Genomic DNA, 19,598 nt, shown 5'->3' with positions numbered 1-19,598 from the left:
CTGAACGTCTGGCACAGGAGGTTGTAAGGAGTGGGTGCAGGTCATCCCAAGGCAGCCATCATCTTTATTAAATCGTCTATTTCACTTTTGGGTGCCAATGGGGCACTGGCCGGTAGGGGGAGTTGTGGATAAAGTCCTGTAACAGGTTTTGTTTCAACCCCAGCCTTCTCTGTTTCAGGCTTTCTTTGGAGGTTGGTGTCTTTTAGCCACGTCCTTACATCATTTAAAACGGCTTTACATGTAATCAGCCTCCCAATTTGGATCGCCGTCCCCATTTTGGGTGGCGTCCTCCCAGTACTGGATTAGTCTCAAATTAGTCCCATACAGCCAATCCTCTTGTGACCACTCATGCAAATCCTTCATTCCAATGAGAAGGAAGGATTCAAAGAGGGGGAAGGGTCCACAGTGGTTGACAAAGGAAGTCAGAGATTGTATAGCATTAAAGAAAAAGAAGTATGACAGGGCTAAGATGAATGGGAATACAGATGATTGGGAAAGTTTTAAGGAACAGCAGATCTTAACTAAAAAAGCAATACGGAGAGAAAAAATCAGGTATGATCTCAGTCTAGCCAGGAATATAAAAGGGGATAGCAAAAGCTTTTTTAGCTATGTGAAGAGAAAGAAGATAGTTAAGAACAATGTTGGCCCCTTGAAGAATGAATTGGGAGAAATTGTTATGGGAAACAGGGAAATGGCAACAGAATTTAATGCGTACTTTAGGTCTGTCTTCACCAGGGAGGACACAAGCAATCTCCCAGATGTATGGATGGGCCAGGGTCATAAGATATCAGAGGAATTGAGGCAGATTGACATTAGGAAAGAAACTGTGATGAGTAGACTGGTAGGACTGAAGGCTAATAAATCCCCGGGTCCGGATGGTCTGCATCCAAGGGTTCTAAAGGAGGTGGCTCAGGAAATTGCGGATGCATTGGTGATCATTTTCCAATGTTCCTTAGATTCAGGATCAGTTCCTGAAGATTGGAGAGTGACTAATGTTATCCCACTTTTCAAGAAGGGAGGGAAGGAGAAAACGGAGAACTATCGCCCTGTTAGCCTAACGTCAGTCATGGGGAAAATGCTTGAGTCCATTATTAAGGACGAAATAGTGGCACATCTTGATGGCAGTAATAGGATTAGGCCGAGCCAGCATGGATTTACCAAGGGCATATCATGCTTGACTAATCTGTTGGAGTTTTTTGAGGGTGTAACAAGGATGTTAGACGAGGGTAAGCCAGTGGATGTTGTGTACCTAGATTTTCAGAAGGCATTCGATAAGGTGCCACATAGGAGATTGGTGAGTAAAATCAGAGCTCATGGCATTGGGGGCAGGGTTTCAACATGGATAGAAAACTGGTTGGCAGATAGAAAGCAAAGGGTAGCAGTGAATGGGTGTTTCTCGGACTGGCAGAAGGTGACTAGTGGTACCACAGGGCTCTGTATTGGGGCCACAGCTCTTTACGATTTATGTCAATGATTTAGATGAGGGCATTGAAAACTATATCAGCAAGTTTGCTGATGATACTAAACTGGGTGGCAGTGTGACATGCGAAGAGGATGTTAGGAGAATACAGGGAGACTTGGATAGGCTGGGTGAGTGGGCAGATACTTGGCAGATGTCATTCAATGTGAATAAATGTGAAGTTATCCACTTTTGAAGCAGGAACAAGAGGGCAGAGTATTGCCTGAACGGTGTAGAGTTAGGTAAGGGAGAGATGCAAAGAGACCTAGGAGTCCTAGTTCATCAGTCAACGAAGGTGAATGAGCAAGTGCAACAGGCAGTGAAGAGGGCAATTGGAATGTTGGCCTTTATTACAAGGGGAATTGAGTACAAGAGCAAGGATGTCCTTTTGCATTTGTACAGGGCCCTGGTGAGACCACACCTGGAATATTGTGTACAGTTTTGGTCTCCAGGTTTAAGGAAGGACATTCTGGCAATTGAGGAAGTGCAGCGTAGATTCACTAGGTTGATTCCTGGGATGGCAGGGCTGTCTTACGCAGAGAGATTGGAGGGATTGGGCTTGTACACACTGGAATTGAGGAGATTGAGAGGGGATCTGATTGAAACGTTTAAGATAATTAAAGGATTTGATAGGATTGAGGCAGGAAATATGTTCCAGATGGGAGAGTCCAGTACCAGAGGGCATGGATTGAGAATAAGAGGTCAGTTATTTAAAACAGAGTTGAGGAAGAGCTTCTTCTCCCAGAGAGTTGTGAAGGTGTGGAATGCACTGCCTCGGAAGACGGTGGAGGCCAATTCTCTGGATGCTTTCAAGAAGGAGCTGGATAGATATCTGATGGATAGGGGAATCAAGGGATATGGGGACAAGGCAGGGACTGGGTATTGATAGTGAATGATCAGCCATGATCTCAGAATGGCGGTGCAGATGCGAGGGGCTGAATGGTCTACTTCTGCACCTATTGTCTATTGTCTATTACTGAATGTTAGCACATAATGATCAGCTCTGGTCTGTCTGATTACCATATCCGCCAGGGATCCAGGCAGGACTAAGGAGTCTCCTATTTGCTGGTGGTGTCGTTTTATCTTATTAATCTTTTTTTTGCTGTCTTTTTTCCTACCTGTAGTTGAGTGTTCAAAGCCTTCGTCTTACCTCCGAAACTCTTTGGTTTATTAGCAGGATCAGCGCTAGCCGATCGACTGCTCACACTTCCCGTTTTTCCTGTTTAGGATTTCAATTTCAGTTGAGACAGCACAAAGTTTCTTTATTCACTCTGTGTACGCAATGAGTGCTCACTGGTGTGTTTCCTCTCTCTCTCCACAAGTCTTTGAGTTCAGTCATGGAATAAATCGATAGCTACCTTGGTACTCCCATGAGCACCCCCTGCTATATCCCTTTCAGCTAGGACACTGGACATCTGTCTCCCCTTTCAGCTGGGAGACCAATTTTCCTATGGGCCCCCGCCGCCCCACTTTCAGCTAGGACGCAGGGCACCTGTCTTCCCCTTTCAGCTAGGAGGCTAGATTGAGGATCCCATCCTTGTTGCCAAACAGTTGTCGAAAAAAATCTCAGGAGCAGCAGACAAAATAGATCAGGCCGACTCAGAGAGTTGTTTCAGACTACAGGGTTTTATTGCATGATGTCATAGAGAGCCCAAACTCCAAAAGCGGTGCTCTGCAGCTCTGCTTAACAATGGATTCCACTCTTATTTATACACCAGGCATACGTGACAAGAAGCACTTAAATCTGAAAAAGGAGGGAACTTCAACTACAACTCGTTAGAATAGCAAAGTTGCACGATATGTCCTTGAGCGGTTATACATTTTTTTAAGTGTTAGCTCTCAGGACAGTATATCAGGCTTTCCCAAGTGCAGACATGTGATGATTCTTAGAACAAGGAAGCACGGGCATAGTTATTTTCTCACCTCGTATACGAAGCACATTTCAGTCACACAGTGTACATTAGTTTGCAGATAAGGGGTCATTAACCCCTTAACGTTCGTCATAATGTCTTACTATTTTTCTTCCACATAAACCTTATTTACCAGTAAGTAAAAACCTTTGGATCACTGCTCAATCACAATAACCTACTCATAAGCCAATTCTCAAGGATAGTGATGTAAGATTCCAGAATCCCTGATATGTTTCTACACATAGTAGACGTGACCATATCAATAAGCTGAGGATGTTGTCATGGTGAGGATGTCTTTCGTCAGTCAGTGACAGGAAAGAGTTGGTTTTAGCCCTGTGTTTCTCATTGATAGGGATATGCTGCTGAGATGGAAAACCCTTCAATGATTCCATTCATCCCAGTGGTTCTGCAGAAGAAGAAAGATGTGCTGTTTGGAAATATGTCTGAAATTTATGACTTCCACAACAGGTATTCTAAGCACAAGGCAACAGAAAGGGACATGTCGGTGGGAGGGAATTCCTCATTTACAGAAGGATTGAAAACCTGCACACTACTCGCAGGTGCATCTCCAGTGTCTACCTGCCCTTGCAGCTAAAAGATACTGGTGCCATTTCCCCCAACTCCACTTTCTATCCAGGAAACTAGGTCACTTCACTTTACTGGATGCCCTTCCAGTGGACTGACTTGGATTCTAGCAATCATATTACCATAGAGTTCATTCTATTCATTGGTAGCACAAGCTTTCATCCACCCCACATTACAACGTGCCTTAGTGTTGCAGCCATACACCATTAGAACAGCTTACTTTCAAAATGAGGCATTAAAACATAGCTTGTTGTAAAGGACCTTAGGGCAATTTTAAAAGAAAGATGGGATATTCTTCTTCAGGGAGATACCAGAGAACAGGTGCTGGAACCTCGAGCAACAAACTATTTGCTGGAAGAACTCAGAAGGTTGAGCAGCATTTGTGGGAGGAAAGGAGTTGCCTTTCAGGCAAAACCCTGCATTAGGATACTGGTGCAGAGTCCTGAGCTAAAAAAAATCAACAATTCCTTACGCACTGACTGCTTGACCTGCTAAGCTCTTTCAACAGTTTGTTTTTGGTTCCCCTGAATGTTTTGACTAAAATTTTCCCATTGACTAATGGTCACTGCCAGTTGTGGGACTTTGCTTTGCACAAATTGTCCTACATTATATCAAACCATTTGACTGTTGATAATGCTTAATTGATGTGTGAAAATTATTTCATTAGTCAAAAATTACTTTATGTTATCATGTGCTTACATATTATTTTCTGAGCTTGGAAATCTAGTGATTTCAATGTACTAAGTTCAGGCATACATCCTTTGCTGGTGTTGGCTTTGCTAGTGGTGGGGACCAAGATTCTACTCCTTACAAGGCTGGCTACAGATGTCCAAGGTTACACTGGACACAATTCATGGAAGTTTTAAAAATAATTTGAAAGGGCCAAACTATGTTGCATTTATGCTAGATACTAAGAAATGTATCCTTCTTTCTGTTTAGAATATTCCTAAAGGAGCTGGAAAATTACATTGATTGCCCAGAGCTGGTGGGACGCTGTTTCCTGGAGCGGGTATGTAAAGTCAGTATGAGCGGTGTTAGTTGGTCTCAAGATATTGTCAAATTTAAAGTTAAAGACTAGTCTATGAAACTATCAACTCCCATAATAGACCCTACAAGTATTACCAATTTGAATACTAATCATTCGCCATTAAGTCCCAGGGCATGCTTCCTGTGCTACTTCCAAACTCACTGAGACTCACATCTCAGATAGACCCAATCTTCATTTTCTCTATTTCTCTTTCTCTCCACCTGATTTCACCTTCACCTTCTTTCCCACTTGCTCTCAATCTTTGGCTTTCCATTACAGTCACCCACTTACACATTTCTAATCAAGATTCAAGATTATTGGTCATATTTACATCAAAACATACAATGAAATGTGTCATTTGCATTATAATCAACATACACCTGATGGTGTTCTGGGGCAGCCTACAAGTATCAACACATATTCCCGCACAATTAATTTTAATCTGAATCAAAACATCAATTTTGCATTAATCACTTTCACTGCACTAATCCCTGAAATGGGTAGGACATCTTACGTGGAAAGGTTAATCAAGCTAGGGTTTCTTTCCCTGGAGTTTAGAAAAGTGGGATTTGATTAAAACTTGTAAAGTCCAGGTCTAGAGGGACTTTGACAGAGTGATGTAGAGATGGCATTTCCTCAGTGGGATGATCTAGAACTGGAAATAATTGTTTGAGTTATGAAATGAGTTGTGAAAATCAGCTCCTTTGGTTCAGTATTTTGTTTTAAGTGTAGAAAGACTTAAACATTTTCACCTCAGGGGAAAAGTACTGTCATTCATCAAGTGTCAGACTAAGTGGAATGTCAGAAATGTCCAAAAGTGATGAATCTCTCAAAATAAGATTGCTTGTATTTATAGATGGAAGACCTTCAGATTTATGAATGGTACTGTCGCAATAAACCCCGCTCAGAAAGCTTGTGGAGACAGTGTTCAGACTGCATTTTTTTCCAGGTACTTTTATCTCTTGTAGTTAACTCACCTGCCTGTTATTAATGCTTGCTGCAGCGGTGGAGGGTGCTGGTGCTTTTTTGCTGGTGGGGATGGTGGGGGGGAGGGGGGTCATTGCCTTGGAGGAGGGGGGAGCTGTTAGGGGGCTTTGGGGTTCTAATGTTTAATTGTCATTCATTCTTTGGGGCACTCCTCTGTTTCCGTGGATGTTTGTGAAGAAAAAGTATTTCAGGGTGTATATTGTATACCTTTCTCTGACATTAAATGTACCCATTGAAACCAATTGTTCTGTACTAATTTGTTCATTATTAAACTGCTAGTATAGTTAAGTTGTTGGAAGACAACATAGAAATGGGCCCCTCAGCCCACTGAGTCAAGCATTTATTGACACTAATTCTACACTAATCTTCCAACATTGCCGTCAGCTTAGTTTAGTGGCATGTACAGCTTTAAGCTCCTGGATGTCAACATTTCAGAAGTTCTGTCCTGGGCCAGATATACTGATGTAATCATGCAGAAGGCACACCAGCAGCTCTACTTTGTTAGGAGTTTCAGGAGATTCGGTATAATGCAAATTTCCATAGATGTACGGTGGAAATCATTAACTGGTTCCATCACATCCTGGTACAGAGGCTCCAATCCATAGGGTTGCAAGAGACTGCAGGAAGTTGTAGACTCAGCCAGCTCCATCATGGGCATAGTCCTCCCTACTTTTGAGGACATCTTCAAGAGGCAGAACCTCAAGAAGGTGGTATCCATCATTGAATTCTCACTATTCAGGACATGCCCTATTCTCAATACTATCATCAGGAGGGAGGTACAGGAGCCTGAATACACACATTCAATGATCCAGAAACAGCTTCTTCCCCTCTACCATCAGATTTCTGAACAGTCCATGAACACTACCTCATTATTCCTGCTTTTTGCACCATTTAATTATTTTGTAATTCATAGTAATATGTTTGTACTTGCACTGTACTGCTGCCGCAAAACAAGAGAATGGTGCAAAGATGATAGTGCCCTCTAAATAGTGGAAGAAGAAATGCTAAACTGATGGCATAACTAAGGAAGGCAGAACTTCCCTCAGATTCTACTCTCTTGTACACACTAGAAGCAGTTTACAGGGACCAGTTAACTAACCAATCCACACGTCTTTGGGATGGGGAAAATTGAGCACCTAGGGCAAACCCATGTAGTGACAGGCAGATCAGCTCCAGGGGTCAGGATTGATCTTGGGTCGGAGCTGTGAAACTGCAGCTCCACCTACTGCACCATTGTGTTGTCCTTCAGTTTCATTGAAACACAGGTGTAATCCCATCAGAAAATCAGAATGCTCTCAGAAAGCCTTCACTCCAAACTAACAGGGTATTTATGGCTTTCATCATGCCACAGTATTTAAAAGTCTCCATTTTAAAGAATTTGCTATCATGGGAATGCAACACTGGTTACTTGAGTTTGCTACATTCCATAATTGAAGTGTGATCGGTAAATACAGATTGAAGATTAAACCGAATTAAAACAATGAAGTTCACTTTGAATTTTCCACTGATTTACCAAGTGGTCTCTAGATTCGAATATATTGCTCATTACATATAAGCCCCGTTATAGATGCAAAGGGGAAGATTACTTATAGAGTGATTATCATAGGTGAGTTTTGTAGGGAGCTTGTTGCTGATTGCAGAGGTATGAAGGTGAAAGAAGCTGCAGATACCAGAAGTTACAGCTCAACAGGTTGAGCAGTTTTGGGATCTGTATCTGAGGAAGAATGTGCTGCCCCGGGGAGAGTTTAGAGAAGGTTCACGAGAATGACCCCTCTGGGCCTGTACTTAGTGGTGTTCAAAAGTACAAAAGGGGTCTCACTGAAACCAGCCAGGCACTGAAATTCCTGTAAATAGTGAACATAGGGAGGATGTTTCCATTATCCAGGAGAGTTTAAGATCTGAGGGCACAGCTTCAGAATAAAGAGACTTCCCTTTAAAATTGAGATAAGGAAAAATTTCTTCAGCCAGAAGGTGGTGAATCTGTGGAATTCATTGCCACTGTGTAGGCCAAATCATTTTTATTTTAGGCATAGGTTGATAGGTTTTGGATTGTGAAGGGGCTTAAGGTTACAGGGAAAAGGTGGGAGAATGTGGTTTGAAAAAAATGTGTCTGAATAACAGAGCAGGTGGGCTGAATGGCCTTAGTGTTATGGTCAACCAGCACCTGTAGACATAAAAGATATAAATCGATGTTTTTGGGAGAAATTCTAAATCAGGACTGACAGTGAACAGGGAAGTTAGCCAGTGTCTATATTGCTAAATACTGGCCATAGTTCCTGTCCCCTTTTTGTTCAGTTCCATAAAAAGGAGAACACACACCTGGAGTAAATACCCTAAATTAATTCATAAGGTGTTGCATAAAAGACTTATCCATACTTATAAGGATGCATGGAGTTGGGAGTAATGTATGACACAGATGGAGGATTGGTTAACCGATAGAAGGCAGAGATTGAGGATAAATGGGCATTTATCTGGTTGATAGTCAGTGGTGAGCAAACTGCCTGCATATGATTTGTAAAAAGTTGCTCTGCAGGTGCAACAGGTTATCAAGAATGCAAACAGAATGTTGACCTTCATTGCTAGAGGTATTGAATTTTAAAGCAGGGACGTTCCTGGAGTACTGCATGCAGTTCTGGGCTCCTTACTTGAGGGAATATATTCTGGCTTTGGAGGCAGTGCAGAGGAAGCTCACCAGGCTGATGACAGAGATGAGGGGCTTAGCCCCTCAGAGTTGAAGAGGGATTGAATCACTTGGGATTCTGTACATTGGAATTCAGAAGAATGAGAGTGATCTTGTAGAAGCATACAATTATGAAAAGGATAGGCAAGATTGAGGCAAGAGAAGTTGTTTATACTGGTAGGTGAGACTAGACTAAGGGGACATAATTTCAAGCTTCAGGGGAATAGATTTAGGACAGAGATGAGGAGAATCTTCTTTTCTCAGAGAGGGGTGAATTTGTGGAATTCTTTCCCCAGGGAAACAGTAGAGGCAACCTCAAAATATATTTAACACAATTAGATAGATTTTTGCATTGCAAGGGAATTAAAGGTCCCGGGGAAAAAGGCGGGTAGGTGGAGCTGAGCCCACAGCCAGATCAGCCATCATCTTATTGAACATTGGAGTAGGCTCAATGTGCTCCTATTTCTCATCTTCTTTTGTGAGTATGTTCTAATTCAGGTATGGCACTTGGGCACTTTTCTAAATGAACTCTTTACATACAATAATAACGCTGAGGCAATGATCAAAAATTGTTAATTTACTTTGGTTATTAAGAACTATTGTGTCTGACTACACTGTTTTTTGAAAGTTAATAGGGAGCATAGTTGATGTAGTCCAGTTGGATATGAGCAAGGCAGTGTCAAGACCCATAAAGTAAAAACCCATGAGATCCACATAAAAATAACAAAGCAGATCTAAATTTGCTACAGTGTCAGAGGTAAGGGGAACAGTTAATTTTTAGTGGGAAGAAGATTGTGTTCCATTCCCTGCTTTTCCACAAGGTTAAATACTAAGTCCATTTCTTAATGCTGTCTATCAATGGATTGAACTGTTGGAACCATGATTAGCTTTAGCCATTATCAAAATTACCAAAATTCCTCTTGCTGTTAAAAGTTACAATCCCAGAATCAATTTATTGAGTCTTCACCAGACATCCCCATCACAAGTATAAGCTTCCTTAGACCTGACTTGAAAATATTCCAAGGTCAGTGAGCTGCAGGCACATCTAACTTCATGCACAGTAACAAAGACGCAAATAAAGAATGCTCACATATTGTGAAGATCTGCGTTTAAAAAGGAAGAAAGGAAGGAGTTAGGACTGGAGTGAACATGTCCTAAAATAATGAAGAATGGAATTGAGAATTAAGTATCAGTGGAAGAGTATTCACACCACTGGGACTATTCTGTAGGCTACCGATTAGTGGGAAGAATAATGAGGGCGAAATACAGATGAAATTGCAGGGTTCTGAAAAAATCATATAGTATTAATATTGGGAAACTTGGACTATCCAAATATAGACTGAGACAGCAAAAACATAATGAGTAACGATGAAAGGAGTTTCTGAAGAGGTGGAGAACGCCATTGAATAGTGAGCTTCTGGCCCAAGGAAAGTGTCATATCTAGACTGTCTAGAAAATCAGCTGGGGTAAGGGGAACAAATATCAGTGGGAAATGCTTAAGGATAATGATGATCCAATAAAAAGCATAGCGATCCAATAGGTTCAACAAATAACATGATACATGTGGATTGGAAACAGTATACTTCAACACATTTTCCTAATAATGAGACAAGGTAAAGTGAGTACTAGAGCTATTTATATTGGCACATTCAGTCTTGTCAGTCAGCTCACATACAGTGATCGATGTCTGAGTGCTCGGACAGAGAGAATGGTTAAATGCTATGTGGGGATCCCTGGATTTCTTAGCTAGATATTGAAGATGCTAAATGGCTCCACCCACCCTGAGTGATCTATGACCAGCTTTCCAATACTGGGCTGTTTGCCGACAGGAGCATCCCATGCTCAGTAAAGCATGCAGTCTCATTTCACATTACAGCAGTATTTTATATGCCTTTGTTATAGCCAGGGTTCTTTGCTATTGCTTTCTGTATATGTTAACAGCAGCATTCAAAAATTCCAAACTCTATTCTGATCTCCATGCCTTTTGTGTAACTTTCTATTCCAGGAATGTCAGAAAAAGTTGGAACACAAGCTGGGCCTGGATTCCTACTTGTTGAAGCCAGTACAGCGGATAACCAAGTACCAGTTATTACTCAAGGTGAGGATGAGCATTAGGACTGGATGACTCTCGCTGCATTGAGTACCATTATACAGATAACCTACACAGTATCCACAGTCTCAAGCTCAACAATTACTGACAATACATGGAATTCTACAGCACAGAACAGGCCTTTAGACCATAAGGCTGCGGTACAGAATTAGACATTTGACTCATCGAGTCTGCTCTGCCATTCCATCATGGCTAATTTATTATCCTTCTCAACCCCATTATCCTGCCTTGTCCCCATAACCTTTGATGCCCTTACTAATCAAGAACTAATCAACCTCCACTTTAAATAGACCCAATGACTTGGTTCCACAGCTATCTGTGGAAATGAATTCCACACATTCACGACCCTGGGCTGAAGAAATTCCTCAGTATCTATTCTAAAGGGACATCCCTTTAGACTGGGGCTGTACCTTCTTGTTCTAGACTCCCTCACTATAGGAAACATCCTCTTCACATCCACTCTATCCAGACCAGTTAGTATTTGATAGATTTCAATGAGATTCCTGCTCACTTTTGTTAACCCTTTCATTCCCAGGATCATGCTAATTGACCTCCTCTGGATATTGTCCAATGCCAACACATCTTTTCTTAAATAAGGGGCCAAAAATACTCACAATACTCCAAGTGTGGTATGACCAATGCTTCATAAAGTCTCACCATTACTTCCTTGCTTTTCTATTCTAGTCCTCTCAAGATGAATGCTAACATTGTATTTGCATTCCTTACCACCGACTCAGCTTGCAAGTTAACTTTGAAGGATTCCTGCATGAGGACTCACAGGTCATCTGATTCTTGAATTTTCTCCCCATTTAGAAAATTATCTACACCTTTACTCCTTCTGCCAAAGTACATGGTCATACATTTCCCTACACTGAATTCAATCTGTCACTTTGTTGCCTATTCTCCTAATCTGCCAGAGTTTTTGCAGACTCCCTGCTTCCTCAACACTACTTGCCCCTCCACCTGTCTCTGGATCACCCACAAATTTAGCCACAGAGTCATCAATTCCATCATTCAATTCGTTGAAATATAATGTGAAACAAAGCAATCGCAACACTGACCTCTGTGGAACACCTCTAGTCATCAGCAGTCAACCAGAAAAGGCCCCTTTTATTCCCACTTTGCCTCCTGCCAGTCAACCAATCTTCTGTTTGGATCTTTCCTGTAATACCATGGGCTCTTGTATTGTTTAGCAGCCTCATATGTGGAACCTTGTTAAAGGCCTTCTGAAAATCCAAGTAAACAATATCCACACTCTCCTTTATCTATCCTGTCTGTTATTTCCTCAAAGAATTCCAACAGATTTGTCAGGCAAGATTTCTCCTTAAAGAGACCATGCTGATCTGGCCTATTTTGTGCCTCCAAGTGCCCTGAAACCTCATCCTCAATAATGGAGTCCAACATCTTCACAACCACTGATATCAGGCTAACTGGCCTATAATTTATTTTCTTTCGCCACCCTCCCTTCTTAAAGAATGGAATGACATTTGAAATTTATATTATATGCCCTCTCTTGTTTTTCTGCTGTCTTTGACTTCTCTTGTCAGCCATTTGCCTCATCCTCCCATTAGAATACATCTTCATTACAGCCCATCTTGTCTATGCTGAATGTGATACCTGTATACTAACCCATTTGCCCACTTTAGGCCTACATCCCTCTATCCTTGCAATCCAAGCACCAGTCCAATTGCCTTTGAAACATTTTAGTTTCCTGCAAGTTTCATATGTCATTTCAGAGATAGACTTAATGAAGCACTCAAAAATCAGCTGTAATCTGTTGTGGATGAAAAAAATGGCACAGGACGGTATAGTCTTGAGAATTACAATGTGAAAATTAACAAGTAATATGACTCACATCAGAAGTGAACAGAATAGGGTCAGCTTCTTCAGTCATTCCACAAGATGAATTTGAGTAGCATTTCAAAGATAATGAATTGAAACTTGCAGGTATCCAACTAAGAATATATGCTGGAGAAAAGATAACTCCTGGTGGAATGACATTGATGACAGTGAAATACAAGCCACATTGAGCTTTAATGTAGTGAAAACAGGAGGACCAGCATTATGAGCACTTGAGTGGCTGAAACAACTACAACTTGATAGGAGCACCATCCACCATCTGTATGCCACATCTTGTATAATAGAGTCAACTGAAAGGGAATTTAGAAAGGTAGTGGATGATGCCACAACTGTCTCCATGCTGTACACCATGAACTGTTTCCCTACAGAGGGCAAGCAGGTGTTGGTGCCTTCCTCTGTGTTCTGGTTGGAAAGCACATTGGACGAAGGAAAGACCATGCTGCTCAGAGGAATCATGAAAGTGATGAGAACAGTGGCCCAACTACAACAGCTTTTGTAGGCAACATATCTGATACATTAATCAGGCAGTTACTTGTGAAATGTGGCTTGCTTTTAAGTTGGAAGAGAGATCAAGGATCTTCAGAAAAGTTGTAAGCATTTGTGAATACAAAGAACCAGAATCTGCTCTGAGCATTAAGGTTATTGCATGAACTTCAAGTGGGAGACAAAAAGCTGCTTGTAAAATTAGACACAAAGACAAAAGTCCAGCTGGATGAATGGAGGGCCATAAAGAAAGGAGTCAATGGAGATATGAAAACAGATGATTCATCAGACGATGTTGTAGATGAGTAAACCAAGAGGAGACCAGATTGTAAAGGGAGCAATAGATGGATGACTAAATGCACATTCCAAAGATCAAGATTCATATCCTAGAAAGAAAAAGGAAGGTGAGAAAAAGGCAAGTTGAAAAGGAGATAGAGAGAAAGAATGTGAGTGAAAAGATAGGCATGTAAATGAGAAGGAACATGAAAAAGAAATGAAAGAAAGTGGCTGGGAGAGAAGCAACAATTGAAGTTGATCCAGAGAGAAAAACTGAGAAAAGGACAATAGAGGTGGCCGTTGCTGTCAGAACCACTTCCTAGAGTATCAGAGTCAACTCCTACAAGCACCACGGAGGAGAACTGGAACCTGACATTGTTTCACAGCCGCAAGTCTCACCTGCCTAGCACAGTGATGCCCCTTGTCAGGAAATATGTTAGCACACGAGTAAGAAAGTCACCACAACAATTAAATCCTTAGGTCTGAATGGGACAATTTAAAAGTCTACTATGCCATAGATATCTGTATATAGTAGTTGTATTATATAGCATACCGTGTATATCATCGAAATGGAATCTCTCATGAGAAAGAGATTACAGCCAAACAGGGAGGAGTGTTGTGCATTTAGTATTTCAGTGGTATGAGTAATATCGTAAATATATTGTTTGATTAAACATTTTTATTCATTTAAATAAGTCATTATGGTTTATATGTAAAAATACTTGAATTGTATACATCATGATGCTACCATGTGATAATTGTGGGCCTCAGTTAAAGAAGATATAGTTAGATACATTACTCCAGATTTCCTTGTTTTTACTTTGACTAGTTTTTAAAGTTTTGGAGTTTCCAAAACGTAACACAAATGCCCAGGTGCACCTTTCAATCTGCAGGCAATTCCCATCTCTAATATGAAAGAAGCCCCTTGATACCTCCATGCTGCAGTCACTGGTGCGGCAGATAATAAGACACTGAGTGACAGTGAATGATCGCAAGGAACCTCTGTTTACTGGTATATGATAGGGAGAGCAAAGGACTTGCTTGCATAAATAATCCAATGTTTTTCCACCAATATCTCAAAATTAAGCTTGCTGTTTTTGGGGACTTAATAAGCGTGCCTGGTTTCACAGGAGTTGCTGAAGTACAGCAAGAACTGTGAGGGAGCGGAGGATCTGCAGGAAGCGCTGGCAGCTATTGTCGGAATCCTGAAGGCTGTGAATGATTCAATGCACCAGATTGCCATCACGGGCTATGAGGTAAGTCATCAGCTGACTTAATTGAGAGTTGCTGGTGATATGATATTGTGTACCTCACAGAAATGAGACCTAAAACTTTGACTCAGGTCTAAAGTTCAAAGTTCAAAATGCATTGATGTTCTTGGCAATGGTGCCATGATGGAACCAGTTAGGACAGTCTTCATCATGCATCTATAGAAGTTTGTCAAGTTTTGGTGAAATGCCAAATGAACTTGGAGCTATGATGTTGTGGCCATTACAGAGACTTGGATAGCTCAGAAATGGCTGTTTCAAGTGCCAGGCTTTAGACGTTTCAGAAAAGACAGGGAGGGAAATAAAAGAGGTGGGGGTGTGGCACTGTTGATCAGAGATAGTGTCATGGCTGCAGAAAAGGAGGAAGACATGGAGGGATTGTCTACTGAGTCTCTGTGGGTGGAAGTTAGAAACAGGAAGGGGTCAATAACTCTACTGGCTGTTTTCTGATAGACCACCCAATAGTAACAGGGACATTAAGGAGCAGATAGGGAGACAGATTCTGGAAAGGTATAATAATAACAACAACAGGGTTGTTGTGATGGGAGATTTTAATTTCCCAAATATTGATTGGCATCTCCCTAGAGTGAGGGGTTTAGATGGGGTGGAATTTGTTAGGTGTGTTCAGACACAAAATTCTTGACACAATATATAGATAAGCCTACAAAGAGAAGCTGTACTTAGAAACATAGAAACCCTACAGCACAATACAGGCCCTTCGGCCCACAAAGCTGTGCCGAACATGTTCTTACCTTAAAACTACCTAGGCTTACCCATAGCCCTCTATTTTTCTAAGCTCCATGTATCCATCCAGGAGTCTCTTAAAAGACCCTATCGTATCCGCTTCCACCACCGCTGCTGGCAGCCCATTCCATGCACTCACCACTCTCTGTGTAAAAAACTTACCCTGACATCTCCTCTGTACCTACTTCTAAGCACCTTAAAACTATGCTCTTTTGTGCTAGCCATTTCATCCCTGGGAAAAAGCCTCTGACTTTCCACACGATCAATGCCTCTCATTATCTTGTACACCTCTATCAGGTCACCTCTCATCCTCCATCACTCCAAGGAGAAAAGGCAGAGTTCACTCAACCTATTCCCATAAGGCATGTTCCCCAGTCCAGGCAACATCCTTGTAAATCTCCTCTGCACCCTTTCTATGACTTCCATGTCCCTCCTGTAGTGAGGCGACCAGAACTGAGCACAGTACTCCAAGTGGGGTCTGACCAAGGTCCTATGTAGCTGCAACATTAAACTCAATCCCACAATTGATGAAGGCCAATGCTCCATATGCCTTCTTAATCACAGAGTCAAACTGCACAGCAGCTTTGAGTGTCCTATGGACTTGGACTCCAAGATCCCTCTGATCCTCCACACTACCAAGAGTCTTGCCATTAATGCTATGTTCTGCCATCATATTTGACCTACCAAAATGAACTACGTCACACTTATCTGGGTTGAACTCCATCTGCCACTTCTCAGCCCAGTTTTGCATCCTATCGATGTCCCGCAGTAACCTCTGACAGCCCTCCACACGATCCACAACTCCTCCAACCTTTGTGTCATCAGCAAACTTACTAACCCATCTCTCCACTTCCTCATCCGGGTCATTTATAAATGAAAATCACAGAATAGGGGTCCCAGAACATAGCCCTGAGGCACACCACTGGTCACCGGTCTCCATGCAGTATATGACCCAACTACAAACACTCTTTGCTTTGTGGATCCAGAACTGGCAATGTCCCCTTGGATCCCATGCCTCTTTACTTTCTCAATAAGCCTCATATTGGGTACCTTATCAAATGCCTTGCTAAAATCCATATACACTACATCTATGGCTCTACCCTCAATGCATTTAGTCACATCCTCAAAAAATTCAATCAGGTTTGTAAGGCACGGCCTGCCTTTGACAAAGCCATTCCTGCCCCTTAACCATCCAAGTCTCTGTAATGGCCACAACATTCATAGCTACAAGTACCTGTACTGATCCACGCACTAAGCTTATCTGCTTTCTTCATAATACTTGCTTGAAAATAGACACATCTCAAAATATCAGTCTGAGTGCGTCCCTTCTCTATCACCTGCCTATCCTCCCTCTCACACTGTCTACAAGTTTTCTCTATATGTGAGCCGACCTCCCTTCCCTCTGTCAGTCAGTTCGGTTCCCACCCCCCCAGCAATTCTAGTTTAACCTCTCCTCAATAGCTTTTGCAAACCTCCCCGCCTGGATATTGGTCCCCCTGGGATTCAAGTGCAACCCATCCTTTTTGTACAGGTCACACCTGCCCCAAAAGAGGTCTCAATGATCCAGAAATCTGAGTCCCTGTCCCCTGCTCCAATCCCTCAGCCACGCATTTATCCCTCACTTCATCCTATTCCTATACTCACTGTCACGTGGCACAGGCAGTAATCCTGAGATTACTACCTTTGAAATCCTGCGACTCAACTTCCTTCCTAACTCCCTGTAGTCTGTTTTCAGGAGCTCCTCCCTTTTGCTGCCTATGTCATTGGTACCAATATGTACCACGACCTCTGGCTGTTCTCCTTCCCACTTCAGGATATCCTGGACGCAATCTGAAACATCCCAGACCCTGGCATTTGGGAGGAAACTACCATCTGCGTTTCTTTCCTGCGTTCACAGAATCGCCTGTCTGAACCCCTGATAATAGAGTCCCCTATTACTACTGCCTTCCTCTTCCTTTCCCTACACTTCTGAGCCACAGGGCCAGACTGTGCCAGAGGCACGGCCACTGTTGTTTCCCCCTTTTAGGCCATCACCCCAACAGTACTCAAACAGGAGTGCTTATTGTTAAGGGGGACAGCCACAGGGGTATTCACTAGTATCTGACTCTTGCCCTTCCCCCTCCTGACTGTTACCCACTTATCTGTCTCCCCAGGTCCCTCCTCACTACCACCTATAGGTCCTCTCTATCACCTCCTCACTCTCCCTGACCTGACGAAGGTCACCAAGCTGTATCTCCAGTTCCCTAACACGGTCCCTCAGGAGCTGCAGTTCAATGCACCTGGTGCAGATGCGGCCGTCCAGGAGGCTGGGAGTCTCCAGGACCTCCCACATCTGACTCTGAGTACAGAAAACTGGCCTCACGCACATACTTTGTCTTTATTTTAAACAGATAACCTACCTCGCCTCAACCCTTTATCGGAAAGTCTGGTTAAGCCAAAGCCTTCCTACTCTGTCTCCTACTTCTCTATCTACCGCTCCTCTGATACCCACTTTGTAAAGCTGTCTTCTTTTTAAACTCTTCCCGCTGTTCTCACTGGTCAACCTCCAAGCACTTGCGCAGTTGTGCCCCATTCAAACTGCTGAGGAAACTTGATCTGGTATTGGGAAATGAACCTCATCAGATGCCATGTCTCTCAGTGGGAGATCATTTTGGAGAAAGTGAACACAATTCTATCTCCTTTACCCTAGCATTGGAGAAAGATAGGAACAGACAAGTTAGAGAAGTGTTTAATTGGAGTAAGGGGAAATATGAGACTATCAGGCAGGAACTTGGAAGGATAAATTGAGAACAGATGTTCTCAGGGAAATGTTTAGCAGAAATGTGGCAAATGTTCAGGGGATATTTGCGTGGAGTTCTACATAGTTACATTCCAATGAGACAGGGAAAGGATGGTAGGGTACAGGAACCATGATGTACAAAGGCTGTTGAAAATCTAGTCAAGAAGAAAAGCTTACGAAAGGTTCCGGAAACTAGGTATTGGTAGAAATCTAGAAGAATATAAGGCTAGCAGGAAGGAGCTTAAGAATGAAATTAGGAGAGCCAGAAGGGGCCATGAGAAGGCCTTGAAAGGCAGGGTTAAGGAAACCCCAAGGCATTCTACAAGTATGTGAAAAGCCAGAGGACAAGATTTGAGAGAATAGGACCAATCAAGTGTGACAATGTAAAAGCGTATATGGAACAGGAGGAGATAGCGGAGGTACTTAATGAATACTTTGCTTCCGTATTCACTACAGAAAAGGACCTTGGCAATTGTTGGGATGACTTACAATGGACTGGAGCAAATAGATATTAAGAAAGAGGATATGCTGGAGCTTTCAGAAAGTTGCAAGATGGATAACTCACTGGGACTGGATGAGATGTACCCCAGGTTACTGTGGGAGGTGAGGGAAGAGATTGCTGAGCCTCTGGCGATGATCTTTGCATCATCAATGGGGACAGGAGAGGTTCTGGAGGATTGGAGGGTTGCAAATGTTGTTTGCTTATTCAAGAAGGGGAGTAGAGATTGCCCAGGAAATTATAGACCAGTGAGTCTTACTTCAGTGGTTGGTAAGTTGATGGAGAAGATCCTGAGAGTTAGGATTTGTGAACATTTGGAGAGGCATAATATGATTAGGAATAGTCAGCATGGCTTTGTCAAAGGCAGGTCATGTCTTATGAGCCTGATTGAATTTTTTGAGGTTGTGACTAAACCTGATGAAGGTAGAGCAGTAGATGTCATGTGTATGTGTATGGATTTCAGCAAGGCATTTGATAAAGTACCCCATGCGAGGCTTATTGAGAAAGTAAGGAGGCATGGGATCCAAGGGGACATTGCTTTGTGGATCCAGAACTGGCTTGCCCACAGAAGGCAAAGAGTGGTTGTAGACGGGTTATATTTTGCATGGAGGTCAGTGACCAGTGGTGTGCCTTAGGGATCTGTTCTGGGACCCCTTCTCTTCATGATTTTTATAAATGACCTGGATGAGGAACTGGAGGGATGGGTTAGTAAGTTTGCTGATGACACAAAGGTTGGAGGTGTTGTGGATAGTGTGGAGGGCTGTCAGAGGTTATAGCGGGACATTGATAGGATGCAAAGCTGGGCTGAGAAGTGGCAGATGGAGTTCAACCCGGATAAGTGTGAGGTGGTTCATTTCGGTAGGTCAAGTATGATGACAGAAGACTTTCAAATATGATGGCATTGTGGAGGATCAGAGTGATCTTGCGGTCC

General features: G+C 42.5%; 1 protein-coding gene across 5 annotated transcripts in view; it reads left to right on the top strand.

The window, feature by feature from the left end:
• mcf2la (mcf.2 cell line derived transforming sequence-like a) overlaps window positions 1–19,598 on the top strand; it is a 225,589-nt gene that overhangs the window by 165,300 nt on the left and 40,691 nt on the right. For all 5 annotated transcript variants that reach the window (XM_059967763.1, XM_059967758.1, XM_059967760.1 and 2 more), the window contains exons 17-21: window positions 3,722–3,837; window positions 4,894–4,963; window positions 5,838–5,930; window positions 10,654–10,746; window positions 14,508–14,633. In XM_059967763.1, coding sequence (XP_059823746.1) covers window positions 3,722–3,837; window positions 4,894–4,963; window positions 5,838–5,930; window positions 10,654–10,746; window positions 14,508–14,633 — 498 coding nt within the window. The remainder of the gene's footprint in view (window positions 1–3,721; window positions 3,838–4,893; window positions 4,964–5,837; window positions 5,931–10,653; window positions 10,747–14,507; window positions 14,634–19,598) is intronic.

This window comes from Hypanus sabinus, chromosome 4 (assembly GCF_030144855.1).
Source record: "Hypanus sabinus isolate sHypSab1 chromosome 4, sHypSab1.hap1, whole genome shotgun sequence".
Lineage (NCBI taxonomy): Eukaryota > Metazoa > Chordata > Chondrichthyes > Myliobatiformes > Dasyatidae > Hypanus > Hypanus sabinus.
This window is presented reverse-complemented; position numbering and strand designations above follow the sequence as displayed.